The following is a 13,653-nucleotide window of genomic DNA, read 5'->3' as shown; positions in this document are numbered from 1 at the left end:
CCCTGTGAGGTGGTGAGGCTGAGAGACAGTGACTGGCCCAAGGTCCCCCAGTGACCTTTAGCTCTTCTCTGTTTAGTTAATTAGTGGCTCTTTTTTGCGGCTGTGTCCCTCTGCCTTCCTTGGTTCGCAGAAATTGGCCAGACAGTGAAGACCAAAGTGCCAATGCGAGGTGCCGCACGTCTCATGCCCACCTCAAAGCTCCCTCAGTGACTCCAGAGATAGCCAACGTGGCACCTTTCCACTGTTGCTCAACTCCAACTCCCATCATCCCCAGCCAGCATGGCCAATGGTTAGGGATGATAAAGAGTCCTGCAGCAGCGGGAGGGCACCACGTTGGCTACCCCTGCCCTAGATGCTTATACAGTAGTGTCATAACTTGTGACATTTTGCAACTAAGGGTGCTTCCAGACTATCACTATTTTTAGGTGGGATTCAATCACATGTCAGCAAATTCAGGCTGCACCATTAAAGTTGAATTGCCTTTCTTGTCCAGCCCCCAACCCCTCCAGACATTTTGCAATAGGAAAAATGACAGGAAAAATGCACCGGAAAGTGTGGGAGAGCACTTGCTGGAGCCAGCATTGTATAACCTCAGTGAACAGCCACCGCTGTCCAACCTCCCGGCCAACTGGGGTGAAACAGATCCGGATAAATGCTCAATTAACAGGCCGCCTGGACGTCACCTGAGCCCCCACTTCCTTCTGGCAACGCAGACCTGAGTCGGCTGAGTTCGGAAGGCACTCCTGCGGCCATCCAAGGGGCTTGCTTCTGAGTCAGAGGGGCCGTGGGGGAGCGTCCCTCGCCCTCGGGGGGGGGTCTGTGGGCGGAGCTGGGATCCCGCTTGCCTGGCGCTGGTTTCATCGCTGCGCCCCTCCCCACGCGGTTCGCGAAGCCGAGGGCCTTGGGAGGTGGCATGGTCGCTCTGCCTGGGGAAAGGGAGGGCGCGAAGGGGTTACAGGGGAGGCCAGCCTCCAGCCGCATTCCTGGGACCTTTAAATGGGCATGGGGTTTTTTGCGCCCGCAGCTGTCCAATCCCTGGCACGGAGGCGGGCAGAAAGGGCAGGGCAGGGCAGAAAGGGGGGGAAGGGGAGGGCCCTGGGGTAAGCTGGTGGCACGCTGAGCGGAGCCAGAGCACAGCTTGAGAGAGAGAGGAGGACTTTGCGCACGAGTGCAACCGTTGGAGTTTGCGCGCGCGCAAGGGGATGTCGTGTGCACAAAAGTAAAAGGAAGGCAGAGGGGAGGGGGAGAGTTCGGGTGTATAAGGCAGGACACCGGGCAAGGCGGGGAGGGGGGGAGGAGCGTGGGTGTGTCTTCAAGCCCCAAGAAAGGAGGGAAGCGGGGGAGGGGGTCAGCGAGAAGTGCGCCGCGGAAGGGGGAGAGGGGAAACGGCGGACCTAGGTGTGTCAGGAAGGGGCGCACTCGTCTGACGGTGCGGGGCAGTTTCGAGGGCAGACAGCGCGGCCTGGGCAAGAGGTGGGTGAGCGAGGGCAGAGTTTGCTCAGGCCGGGGAAGGCGCGTGCCCGGTGCGTGTGAAGGAGAGGGAGACGTGTGCGTGAGAAAGAAGGACGCGTCCGGATTTCCAGCTGCCGGACAGCAACTCCTCGCCATCCTGCGCGCCCCTTTGGGGCAACCGGGGGACTTTAGGAAGCTTCCTTGATAGCTCGGGAGGGAGATGGCGGGGCCCTCCGCAGGGCAGGAGGGTGCCCGCCTGGCATAGAGGACCCCAGCCCGGGCGGCGGCTGCCAGCCGTCCCTGGATGCTGCTGGAGTCGCCGCAGCCCCTGGGGTGCCCCCCGCCGCCCCCTGCGTGCCCCCCGTCATGGCTGCCGAGGTGCGACTGAAGAAGCTGGGAGAAGTGGTGCTGGACCCGCGCACGGTGGGCCTGGAGACCTTGGTGGATCTGCTGCTCTGCGTGCATCACGAGCTGAGCACCTCGCCGCTGGCCCAGGAGAAGTATATCATGGAGTTCTTACAGTGGGGTGAGTCTGCCAAGCGCTTGCTGGCACCCTGCCTAGCCTGACAGGCCCCTGCGCTTGGGAAGAGACGCCCAGCAGCCAGAGGGGTAAACCTGTTGAAACAAGAAGACAAAGAGGTGGCTTCTTGTGTTTCCGTTTGGGCTGGTGATGTGCCACAGACAACTGCCTTCTGGGGTACTAAAAATGGTCATAGGCTAGTGTCTATTTGCAAGGCAGTCTTAACCTGCGTCCTTGACTCTGGGGTTCCTTGGGCTGCCTTTTAGTCATAGAATCTGAGGCACTTTTCCCTCTTCTAAAGACACATGTGAGCTATATATACCACTTTGAGGTGATCCTTGTAAGTTATCTTGGCATTCTTTAACAGCAATTTTATAAGGCAGGTAGGAAGTGCTGTCCCCCATATTCCACAAGCAGGGCTTTCCCTGTTGCTTGTTCCCAGTGTTTTGTATTCCACGGTAGACTGCCTCTGGCCCTGGAAGCTCCATTTAGCTACCATTGCTAATAGCCATTCATAGACCTCTGTTCATCCATGAATATGTTTAAGCCCATAAAGTTCTCCACGTTACAGGTGTTCCTGTTTTACAGAGGGGAGAAGCCAAGGCCATGGGACAATTTGATTTGCAGTCTGGGCTGCAAAACCAGTGTTTCTGAAACCCCCACCCCTTTCCATCTGAACTTGATTAAGCCTTTTGCAATCCTGCCCTGCCCAATTTAGAAACTTGGCGATCTCTTACAGTGGGGCAAGTCCACCAAACGCTTGTTGGGACCCTTCCTAGCTCTCTGTGTGGCTTCCTTGACCCCCACAACCACCGGCTCAGCCCTCTTCCCTAGGCCCTTTCTTCTCTCTTTCCCCTGCACACAGAGCACTCCTCCTCCTCCGTTGTGCTATATCTTATCTTGAATCCGCTGGGTGTGCAGATGACAAAGACTTGCCTTCCAGGTAGCATCACAGCCCACACTTTGAGACACCGTACCCCCCCAGTCACATTCTTCCTATAGGGCCTATTATTGTCAATAAAATATACCTGGTTCTTCCCTCTCTCCACCACTTGCTGGTGGTTCTGTGCTCCTACATCTCCAAATCTTGCCAATCAAGTCCACAAAAGATGCTAGCCCCCATCCCCCAAGTGTCATGCTAGCCCATCTGCTCAGAGAGTGTTGGACGTGAGAAACCAGGGTTCTCTCAGCTGTGAAGCTCAGTGTACTCCACCTTAAGCCCCTTGGAGGAAAAAGGTGGGATGTAAATGCAAGAAATAAATAAATAAAATTAATTTACAGCATGTTGATAACCCAAAAGGTGAGGGGGGACCTACCCTTTTGCATTGGAGAAGCTTTCCCTGGCTGGTTGGTTGTGGTCAGTTTCTTATTCTCACTAGTGGACTGTTTGTTTACAAGCCTGAACGTGGGGTGGGGTAGTGGCGAGCACACAGGTTTATAAAACATAGAGCAACAAATTGCATCAGAAAATGCTTCCAGTTCCACTAAACTTTACATTGTTATCTATGGTGGGAATTGTCTTTTTGCCAAACGGGGCTATGAAAAGATATCTCCCCCTTGGGTGGCATCTCTGTTGTTGTTGTTGTTATGTGCCTTCAAGTCAATTACTAGTTATGGCAACCCTATGAATCTGCAACTTCCAAGAGCATCTGTCGTGAACCATCCTGTTCAGATGTTGTAAGTTCAGGTCTGTGGCTTCCTCTATGGAATCAATCCATCTCTTGTTTGGCCTTCCTCTTTTTCTACTCTTTTCTGTTTTTCCAAGCATTATTGTTTTTTCTAGTGAATCATGTCTTCTCGTTATGTGTCCGAAGTAGGATAACCTCAGTTTCATCATTTTAGCTTCTAGTGATAGTTCTGGTTTAATTTGTTCTAACACCCAATTATTTGTCTTTTTCGCAGTCCATGGTATGAGCAAAGCTCTCCTCCATCACCACATCTCAAATGAGTGGATTTTTCTCTTATCTGCTTTTTTTGACTGTCCAGCTTTCACAGCCATACATAGAGATCGGGAATACCATGGTCTGAATGATCCTGACTTTAGTCTTCGGTGATACATCTTTGCATTTGAGGACCTTTTCTAGTTCTCTCATAGCTGCCCTCCCCAGTCCTAGCCTTCTTCTGATTTCTTGACTATTATCTCCAGTTTGGTTAATGACTGTGGCATCTCTGTAGGGGGCATTAAAAAAAAAGACATGGCTCTGGTGCAATTGAGAGATTGGCGATAGGAATGTGTGCAAAGTGGCAGTCTTTGCCTTCAGTTCACAAGGTTATTGACCACCCTGGTTCCAAAACTGAATTGGAAAGTTCCTGAGGCCTGGAAGGCTGGATGGAGTTCTGTCTTTGGCTTTTGCAGCTGCCCATGCCCGCTTAAAGGGTGCTTTGTCCCTTGACTGGGGAGACAAGACCAGGTTCTAGTGCGCTGCATCTGTCCAGTTGTACCCCTCACTTCTCTTTAGTCTCACTGTAGATCCCATTTGCAGAGTAGTACAGAAGGCAAGAGTCTTGCCAAAAGGATGGGAAGTGAAGTTGCCTGCTTTTGCTCTGAATTCTCCATGTGAATCCTCCTTGCCGTCTACTTGTGAGGAAATCAGCCTGCTGGCATATGCCCAGGCTGCAAATTTCAGCATTGCCAGGGGACCAAGATATCCCAGCCCTGTTTGCCAAGATGTGGCTGTTGCTGGGGCGAAGTGCAGCAGGCCTTGAACAGTTGTGAATAACGAAGAACGGGATTTTTACCTTTCTTTGCTTTGAAGTTAGGGAGGTGGAGATAGGATGCAGTCTTCTTGCTTTTAAAAATAGAAGCAGGTTTGAATTATTTAGTGAATACTGGATGGCACTTCTTTTTAGGATTTAATTCTGAAAATTGGGATAGTTCCTGATGAATATCTGTGAACTGTCATAGGTAGATGTCGGGGGAAATGCATTTATGCACCAACAAGGAGTAATGACCCTTTCCTGTTGTCACTTCAGCCATATGTGTGTTTGTGCATCTGCATGAAAGCAGAAAATGGTCAAGATAAGCAGTGCTTAATCTGAGAGTTACTGCTGTTCAAGCATGCTTGGAATTCAAGGATTTTGATCCAGATGGCCGCTTTTTCTGGCAGGTTATGTGAATGTGAGGGGAAGTTCTAAATTACTCAATTGTGAGAGAGGCGCTTTGTACATGCTCAGAAGTATGCTCATTATTATGACTATTTATTATTACCATTATTATGAGCCAGGCACTGAACCAAGTCCTGGGGGCCAGGGAGGGGCTGAGCCCCTGGAGGTGTTGCTGACTTTTTATCGGCTTATAAATAACCCCTTGGAATGGCACATGCCTATAAAGAAGCTGACAGCTTGGGAGCCCTCTTGGCTACATGTTTTTAAATGTTCATATCTCTGGAACTGCAAAGGGAACACTTGGAAGGCCCTGAGCCCCCTTTGCAAATTAGAAACAGGGCAGTGGTGGTGGTGGTGATTATTTACGTTCTCTAGCAAGCTCTGTGTTCAACTGCAGCAGACAGAGGGAGAGAGAGAACAAACGAGGGTGTGCGGACTGTTCTGGTAACTTTCTTTTCAACACCACTGCCTGCCACCACAGCGAAACACGCACAACAATCCCACCCCTTGGCGATGCACACACTGCCTTTTGTGGACAAGGACAAGATGGCACAACCCCCCCAACCCCTTCCCAGGGAGATCTGGCTGTGTGCGTTACTGCTGCTGGGCTTGTGTGAGATGTTGCTGGACTGCTGAGACTTTGCAAAATGCCATAAAAGGCTGCCTGCTTTGGACACGCACATTGTGCCCCTATTGCTCTCCCTCTCCTTCATCTCCTCCTCCTTTCCCTGCTCCCCATCCCCCTGTCACACTGTTTACTGGGGGCTCAGTGCCAGGCTGAACACAGGCTTGCAGCATCCGCTTATTGCTGTGCTGCTTATTTCAAATCACTCCTCCGGACTACAATGCCGAGGGATTGGGTCAGGCACACCGTTAAGCAGAGTTAATGAGGGGAGTTGCCTTATACAAAGCCCATCTCTTGTTGGAGTATCCAAGATATCTGAGCGAGCCAGTGTGGCAAAGTGGTTAGAGTGTCGGATTAGGACCTGGGAGACCAGGGTTCAAATCCCCACTCAGCCATGAAGCTCGCTGGGTGACCTTGGGCCAGTCACAGTCTGTCAGCCTAACCTACCTCACAGGATTGTTGTGAGGATAGAAAGGGGAGGGAGGAGAACCAAGTATGCCACTCTGAGCTCCTTGGAGGAAGGTCGGGATATAAATGTAATACTAAATAAATACATAAATAAATAAATAAATAAAATAACGTAGTCTTGTCTGCACTGAATGGCAATGGCTCTCCAAGGCTCCAGGCAAGAGTCCCGTCCTGGAGATGCCAGGAATTGAACCTGGCACCTTCTGCATAGAATGTAGGTGCTCTACCAGTGAGTTTCAGCCCTTCCCTGGCAAGTGGCAGGCCCTCTGAGGTACTTATTAAAGGCCAGCAAACTATCAATTATATAGTCTAGTGTTATATTTTTGCTGCCTTGCCCGGGGGGGGGCATAATCTGGATTTTCTGAAGCAAGGTTAAGGCATAGGTTCCAGGAGAATGGAATGGACTGACTCTGGTGCACGGTTTCTAAACAAAACAAAAGTTAAGCACACAAAGCTATACATGTTTTGTTAAAGGTAAGCTCTGCTGATTTCATCGGGGCTGTTTAGGAGTGCATCCTAAATTTCATGCTCAGCACTAGCAGCCTGTATCCCTAATCCTTGCTGTCTGAGGACCAGATGAGGTTATTGATTGTAAAAGGCACTCTGCACATGCTCTGAAGCACTCTCTTTGATGCTGATGCGGCAAATGTTCCAGGGCTGAGGCCTGGCATGGAAAAGGTTTCTGAGGCTGAGCCAGGCTTGGATGAATCCCTGTTAGCTGCACCTTTGGCCTTCGGCATGCTTGTGTACTGAAAAAGTTTCCATGTGCAGGAATTCCACACATACACACACACCCTCCCTTCTTCAGCAGCAGGCGTGCAGTAGTCTCTGAGGGCCTTTGCTGGAATCTGAGAATTGCTGCGAGCCCAGATTCCCAACCCATCTTGCGCCCGAAATAGGAAGCCACTGTAAGGGGGGAGCAAAGAGGCTGGTTTCAACGGAATCTGGCGAACACCCCGGGTCAGCTTGGAAGGCAGCCTCACCTCAACCCTGCCTGCTCCAAGCGACAGGGCTGCATTTTTTTTAAAGTACCCCAAAATATCCAGCAATTGGATATGTCGTGTACACAGCTTTCCCTTGAAGGAGCCTGTGTGAGGCCTTTGTAGGTCACAGGCTCACCACTAGCTGATTCGCACACAGCATGCCCACCCCGGGATTACTGAACACTTGGGGCCACCCAGCTGAATGTGTGAACCGACTTGGGTTTCTTGTAGCTTCTGATCTGGGATGGCTGTGGTCACACATGCACGCCCCTGCTGGATGTTGAAGGCATGTGTGTAGTGCACATTGGAACCAGGCTGACGTGAGTGCTTAAGGTTTGGTTGGGCCCATCTCTCAGCGTGCAAAACAGAGCCTGCTGAAGACCTTCCTTTTTTAACAAGCCTTTTAAGTAGAGATCTTATCCCAGTCTGTGTCTGTGTTGCAATTACTTTTTTAGATGCTTTTAAAGCTTTTTTTAAAAAAATGTTTGTAAAAAAATTTCAGACCATAGTGTTCCGATCTCTGTGTATGAATGTATGGTCCCAGGCTATGGTCTGAAGGCACATGAGGCCAGCTCCCTGCTGATGCTAAGCAGGGTCAGTGCCTGGATGGAAGACTGCCTGGGAACCATATGTAAGCCGCCTTGGGTTTCTATCATGAAAAGAAAGGCAGGGTATAAATAAATAAATGTAAAAGTTGGACAGTGAAAAAAGCGGATAAGAGAAAAATCCACTCATTTGAAATGTGGTGTTGGAAAGCTATGGACCGCAAAAAAGACAAATAAAAAAGACAAAAGACAAAAAGAAAAGACAAACCAGGCACCTGGTTGGCCACTGTGAGAACAGGATGCTGGACTAGATGGGCCACTGCCCTGATCCAGCAGGCTCTTCTTATGTTCTTAATTGGGTATTAGAACAGATTCAACCAGAACTATCACTAGAAGCTAAAATGATGAAACTGAAGTTATCATACTTTGGACACATCATGAGAAGACATGATTCACTAGAAAAGACAATAATGCTTGGAAAAAGAGAAGGGAATAGAAAAAGAGGAAGGCCAAACAAGAGATGGATGCATTCTATCAAGGATGCCACAGATCTGAACTTACAAGTTCTAAACCGATGCTCTGCCACTGAGCTATGGCCCTTCCCATAGCAGATAAGAGGGCTAGAAATGGATCTGACTCAGTGTAGGCAATACTGGGCTAGATGGAGCGGTGGGCAATAAAGCAGCCTCTTCTGTTCTTATGGCTGTGGAAAGCCCACAAGCAGTACACAAACACAACAGCACTCTCCCAGCACATGTTCCCCAGCGACTGGTATGCAGCTGAAGAGCTGTATGGGGTGGCAAGCTTTAACTGATTGATCATTGCAATTCAGTTGACTAGCCTTTTAAACTGCAGATAAAAATCTGGCTCTCAATTCATTACTGTTTGCTTATTTATTTCATCAATGTAGATACCTAACACCATGGTTTCTATGTGGCGTACAATAACGTTACAAAAGAGATACAGTAGGAAAAAAATCAGTTAAAACAGAAAAACTTGCTTAAAATGCCTGCTGAAATAAAAAGTCATCAAGCACTGGAAGTTCAGTGTGTGTGTGTACGGACACTGTCTGATCTTAGCTGGAAGGGAGCGCTATAGACTTGGGCCCATAATCTCCTGATGGATACAAGCCATTCATCTGAGCCATGGGGGACCACTAACAGAGACTCCCCCAAAGATCTCAGTGAGTGGCCATTAATTACTAGCAAACAAAAACCCCTGCAGCTCTGGAGCTCCATGCCTTTATTAAGGTTTTACAGTACTTAATATTTTAATCGACAAATTTATCAAATAAAAGTCCGACAGTTAATCAGACAAAATGACAAACCATAGTCAGTGGCATGGTGTGCCACCATGGCATCTGATCTTTCCCTGTAATGTGCAGTCATGGGGTGGTGATGGAATTGGACATATTTTAGGGCATCCTTCCCCAACTGGGTGCCCTCCGGATGCTTTAAACGACAGCTTCCATCAACGCCAGGCCAGCATTGCCAGATGTCAGGGATGCTGGGAGTTGTAGTCCAAAACAGTCCAGGTTCCCCGTCCTTGTAGTTGGTTAGCATTTCTCCCCAACCTGGTGCCTTCACCTGCTTTGTACTACATGTCCATCAGCCCCAGCCAGCATGGCCAAAGGTCAGGGAAGGTGGCAACTGTAGTGCAAAACATCTGGAGGGCACCACCAGGTTGGGGAAGCCTGCTCAAGGGCATACTCTCAGGTCATGCAGGGCAGTGGTGACTGAGACCTCGCACGAACTATGGCATGATCCAGAACATGCAGGGGTTCTTGGGTGCAGCATAGGCCTTCCACCTCAGCAGATAAGACAGTGTGTAAATAGCTGTGATCAGGACTGCATGCATACCATGATTGTGGTCTTGGTCACAAAACGTGAGCCTCTTTATCCTGTGGATGGTGTTGGCTCACTGTTAGGGAGGGCTGGGTCAGGAGGAACTCAATATGGCTTCCAGCTCTGCCGATTGGCTTATCCCTGAGCAGTCACACTGCGGTCCCAGCCAGTCGCATCACAAGCACTGGATTCGAGTAGAGGCCCTGTACCAAATCCACTGCTTGTGACATGACATGACTACTGTACAACAGAGCCCCAAGAAACAGCATGATGAGAATCTCTGGTTACTTTTTAAAAATTGAACTGACAAGGTTAGCCCTGAAAATGTGAGGCCACCTCCAAGTGAAATCTCAGTAGTCTAAAGTAGGGGAGCTGAAAATGACTTCCATTAGTGGTATTCTGTGTAACTCATGTCCCGTTTCCATGACTAGTTGAAGGAGAATATTTACTCCAAAAGGCTCTGTGTGTGTGCGTGTGTGCGTGTAGGCATGCATAAATAGCTTATCTACTATATATATCTTGGGAAGTTGTTTGTCTGTTTACTATGCATTTGGACACCTCTTAAGCCTTAAGATATCATAACCAAATTTTGCATGTTCCTGAGATCAAGGAGCAGGTTTTTGCAGTGAAGGCTGCTCCATTAGGGCGAATGGGCCGCTTCCCCACCAGCTTCGGTCTCCCCTCAGCCAGCCTCCACCTGCTGGCCTTCTTATTGACAACCGGTCAGGGCACCTGTCACTGGCTCCAGCTCCACCTACTGTTGGTCTTCCTCCTTTCTGCCTTACCAGTCCCAACGGGCACCAGCCTCCACTGGGTTTTCTTCTGTATTTGGATGCCATTTTGAATCAAGATGGCAGACTGAGCCTTTCAGAACGGCACTGATTTGTTGGTTTCTTAGAATTCCTGAGCACCGCCAGGTAAGAGGCTGCTAGTTTTACACAATTTACACAGGCAGGGCTGGTCTTACTATTAGGCAGAGTGAGGTGACCTCCTCAGGTGACCTGTTCCTCCTGAGTCCTCCCCCCTTAACCATTACTCTCTGTTGGAGGACAGAGCTATATATACCACCCGGCCTGTCCTGTCCCCCCCCTCAAATTACCCTGCTGCTTCAGGTGCAGCAGAAGGTTTTTTCCCCCATTGTCAGTGCTGAAGTAAGATGCAACTGCCAGCCCAGTTGGCTTCTGAATGTGGAACGGAGAAGGGGCGCCATATTGCCCTTTGACAGCAAAATGTCACAAGACGGCCTTGTAGGCAGGTCACAGACCACCAGCAGCTCAAATTATGGGCAACCTTAGGGTGATATTTCAACTTTTTTTTTTAAAGAACAGAGTTTGCATAGACCAGCTCATTATAGTTCACTGGTACTAAAACTGAATTTATGACATTTCTTGCAAGCACCTCCAGTGCTTGTTCTCAAAAGAGGCTGTTCTGGACTTCACTAGGTAAGGTTGCCTTCACAGAAGGAGATGCTGGTTGGCCCCATGCCAGTAGCTGAGTCTGGCATTTTAAATGCTTCTCCTAACCTAGCCAGGAAAGCCTACACACCATACTTTTAAAGCCCCACCGCAAGAATTCAGAGAGCTGTAGTTTACCCCTCCCAGAGCTACAATTCCCAACCCCCTTAAGAAACAACTGTTCCCAGGATTCTTTGACGGGGGGGGGGAGGAAATGTGCTTTGAATTTATACTACAGGCATGATGCGTACAGGATGAAGGGAGGTTGCTTCAGCATGAAGGGTGCAAACATCCTAACAAAATTTTGAAGACAGCCTGAAGAGAGGGGAAAGAATTATTTATTTATTCATTTATTTAATTTGTATCCCGCCCTTCCTCCCAGCAAGAGCCCAGGGTGGCAAACAAAACACCAAAAAACTTTAAAACTTCATAAAAACAGATCTTAAAATACATTAATACAGAACAGCATTAAAAACAATTAAAAAAACAACCTTAAAAAAGGGTTAAAACATTATTAAAAAACATATTAAACAATTCTGACACAGATGCAGAGTTGGTGAATGGAGCACATCGCCAAGATGCCTTTGGTGCGTCTCTCCCCACATGAATAGCCATCCTTCCAGGCAGTGCGTAATTGAGAGGGCACAAGAGGTAACCAAATAGTCATCATAGCCTTCAGCAACCCCAGTGCCAGTTGCTTGTTGTTGTTGTTATGTGCCTTCAAGTTGATTATGACTTATGGCGACCCTATGAATCAGCGACCTCCAAGAGCATCTGTCATGAACCACCCTGTTCAGATCTTGTAAGTTCAGGTCTGTGGCTCAGGTTTATTTTTTAAAGTGAACACAAGTAATCCCTGTGGATTAAGCCAAAGGCTTCTCTAGTTCGGCATCCTATTCTCACAGTGGCCAACCAGATGCCCCAATGGGAAACCCCAAGCAGGAGCGATGTCCAACAATATTCTCCCCACTTGCAATTTCCAGCAACTGGTATTCACAGGTATACTGCCTCAGACGGTGGTGGTAGAACAGTCATTGTAGCCTTTGATAGCCTTAGCCTCCACCATGAATTGGTCTAATCCCCCTTCAAATCCTCCAAGTTGGTGGCTGTTGCTGCTACAACTTGGGTGAGCCAATTCCGTCGTTTAGCTATGCTTTTGGTCCGTGGCTTCTGGAGTTTTGCACCCCTGCTTGATAAGATGTAGATGAGCTTTAGCAAGCCTGGTACCTTGATTTGCATTAACAGTGTGTTCAAACAGATCTAACCCCTATGCAGACTTAAGGGTGCTTCCAGACAAGGGCTTAATATATTGCAAATGGATTTTTGGCAACTTTTAAAAAAAACTGTTTGGATTTTCTTCAGATTAAATGGTGGGGGGAGGACTGGAGTCCAGATTAAATGGTGGAGGGAGGACTGGCATTTTGATGACAATGGCATTGTGTGGACAGCTGCAACCCCCCCCCCCAAAAAAACCTTGCATGCCTAAGAAGAACTCATCCTGTATAGTTCAGCGGTAGAGCATCACTTTTGCGTGCAGAAGGTCCCAAGTTTAATCCTTGGTATCTCCAGGTAGGGCTGGGAGAGGCCGGGGTGGTGCCAGAGGGCGGCCAGGTTGGGCCCTGGCCTAGGGCCCCTCCTTAGGGTTGGTGGGTAGCGTTCCCTTCCATGATCCGCGTCAGCATCAACTCCTGACCCTGCCACCTACCTTTCCTTTGAAGTAAATGCTGGCTATGCTGTGGGCGCATGCCTGCCATGAACCAAGATGGCAGGCGAGGGTTCCCTAAGGGCCTAATGCCCCTGCCGCCGTATTGGTTGATGGCAGGCATGCATGCACAGCAGGGCCAGCATTCACTTAAAAGGAAAGGTAGGTGGGGTGTGCGGGCAGGTGCCAGGCCTGGAGCAGGCTGCTGCCCAAGGGCCCTGGCATGCCTGGCGTCAGCCTTGGGGAGAGGTCTGAAACCCAGGACAGCCGCTGCCAGTCAGTGTAGACAATTCTGAGCTAGATGGACCATTGGTCTGATTCAGGAAAAGGTAGCTAAAGTATCCCACAATAAATGCCTGTCTGGAGCACCTTGACAGGTAAGACTGGTGAAGGAACTTTTGGGAACTCTTAGCTAACTTGGCCCAAGAAGAGCCACTTCACCATTTGGGGCAGTGAGGACAGAAATGAAGGCAGGGACAGCGATGAAAGGAAGCAAGATGCATGAACAAAGGGGTTTCTCAGATGCCCCTGACGGTAGGGTGTGCACTTCTGCCGATGCCAAGTGACAGCTGACATGGTGTTGCTTACTCTCTCTTGGCAGACCTCTGAACAGGGCCAGGTGTCCCAGCAATTGACCTGCTGTGCCAACCTCTGACCTCGGATTGGGGGGGGGAGGGGGAGAAAAACTGGGCTTGACAAAAGAGAGCAAAGAGCAGCAAAGCACTGCAAGTGTGGTGAGGCCAGGGATGCAGACATTTAAAGCACATTCAAGGCACAAGACTTCCCCCAAAGAATCCTGGGAACTGTAGTTCTGTGAGGGGGAAACTACAGTTCCCTGGATTGTTTTGTGGCGGGGGGTGAGAAATGTGCTCTAAATGTGCGGTATTATTTATTCAATACCTGTCCTTCCTTTCCTCCCGAAGGAGCCCAGGGTAGCAAACACATCCATAATAAT

General features: G+C 49.3%; 1 protein-coding gene across 5 annotated transcripts in view; it reads left to right on the top strand.

Annotated features, from left to right (window-relative positions):
• The first annotated feature begins 1,355 nt into the window (after window positions 1-1,355).
• Window positions 1,356-13,653, top strand: part of DMPK (DM1 protein kinase) — a 42,856-nt gene continuing 30,558 nt past the window's right edge. For all 5 annotated transcript variants that reach the window (XM_061597053.1, XM_061597052.1, XM_061597054.1 and 2 more), the window contains exon 1: window positions 1,356-1,978. In XM_061597053.1, coding sequence (XP_061453037.1) covers window positions 1,819-1,978 — 160 coding nt within the window. In that variant the 5' untranslated portion in view covers window positions 1,356-1,818. The remainder of the gene's footprint in view (window positions 1,979-13,653) is intronic.

The sequence above is a fragment of the Rhineura floridana genome, chromosome 15, assembly GCF_030035675.1.
Source record: "Rhineura floridana isolate rRhiFlo1 chromosome 15, rRhiFlo1.hap2, whole genome shotgun sequence".
Lineage (NCBI taxonomy): Eukaryota > Metazoa > Chordata > Lepidosauria > Squamata > Rhineuridae > Rhineura > Rhineura floridana.
This window is presented reverse-complemented; position numbering and strand designations above follow the sequence as displayed.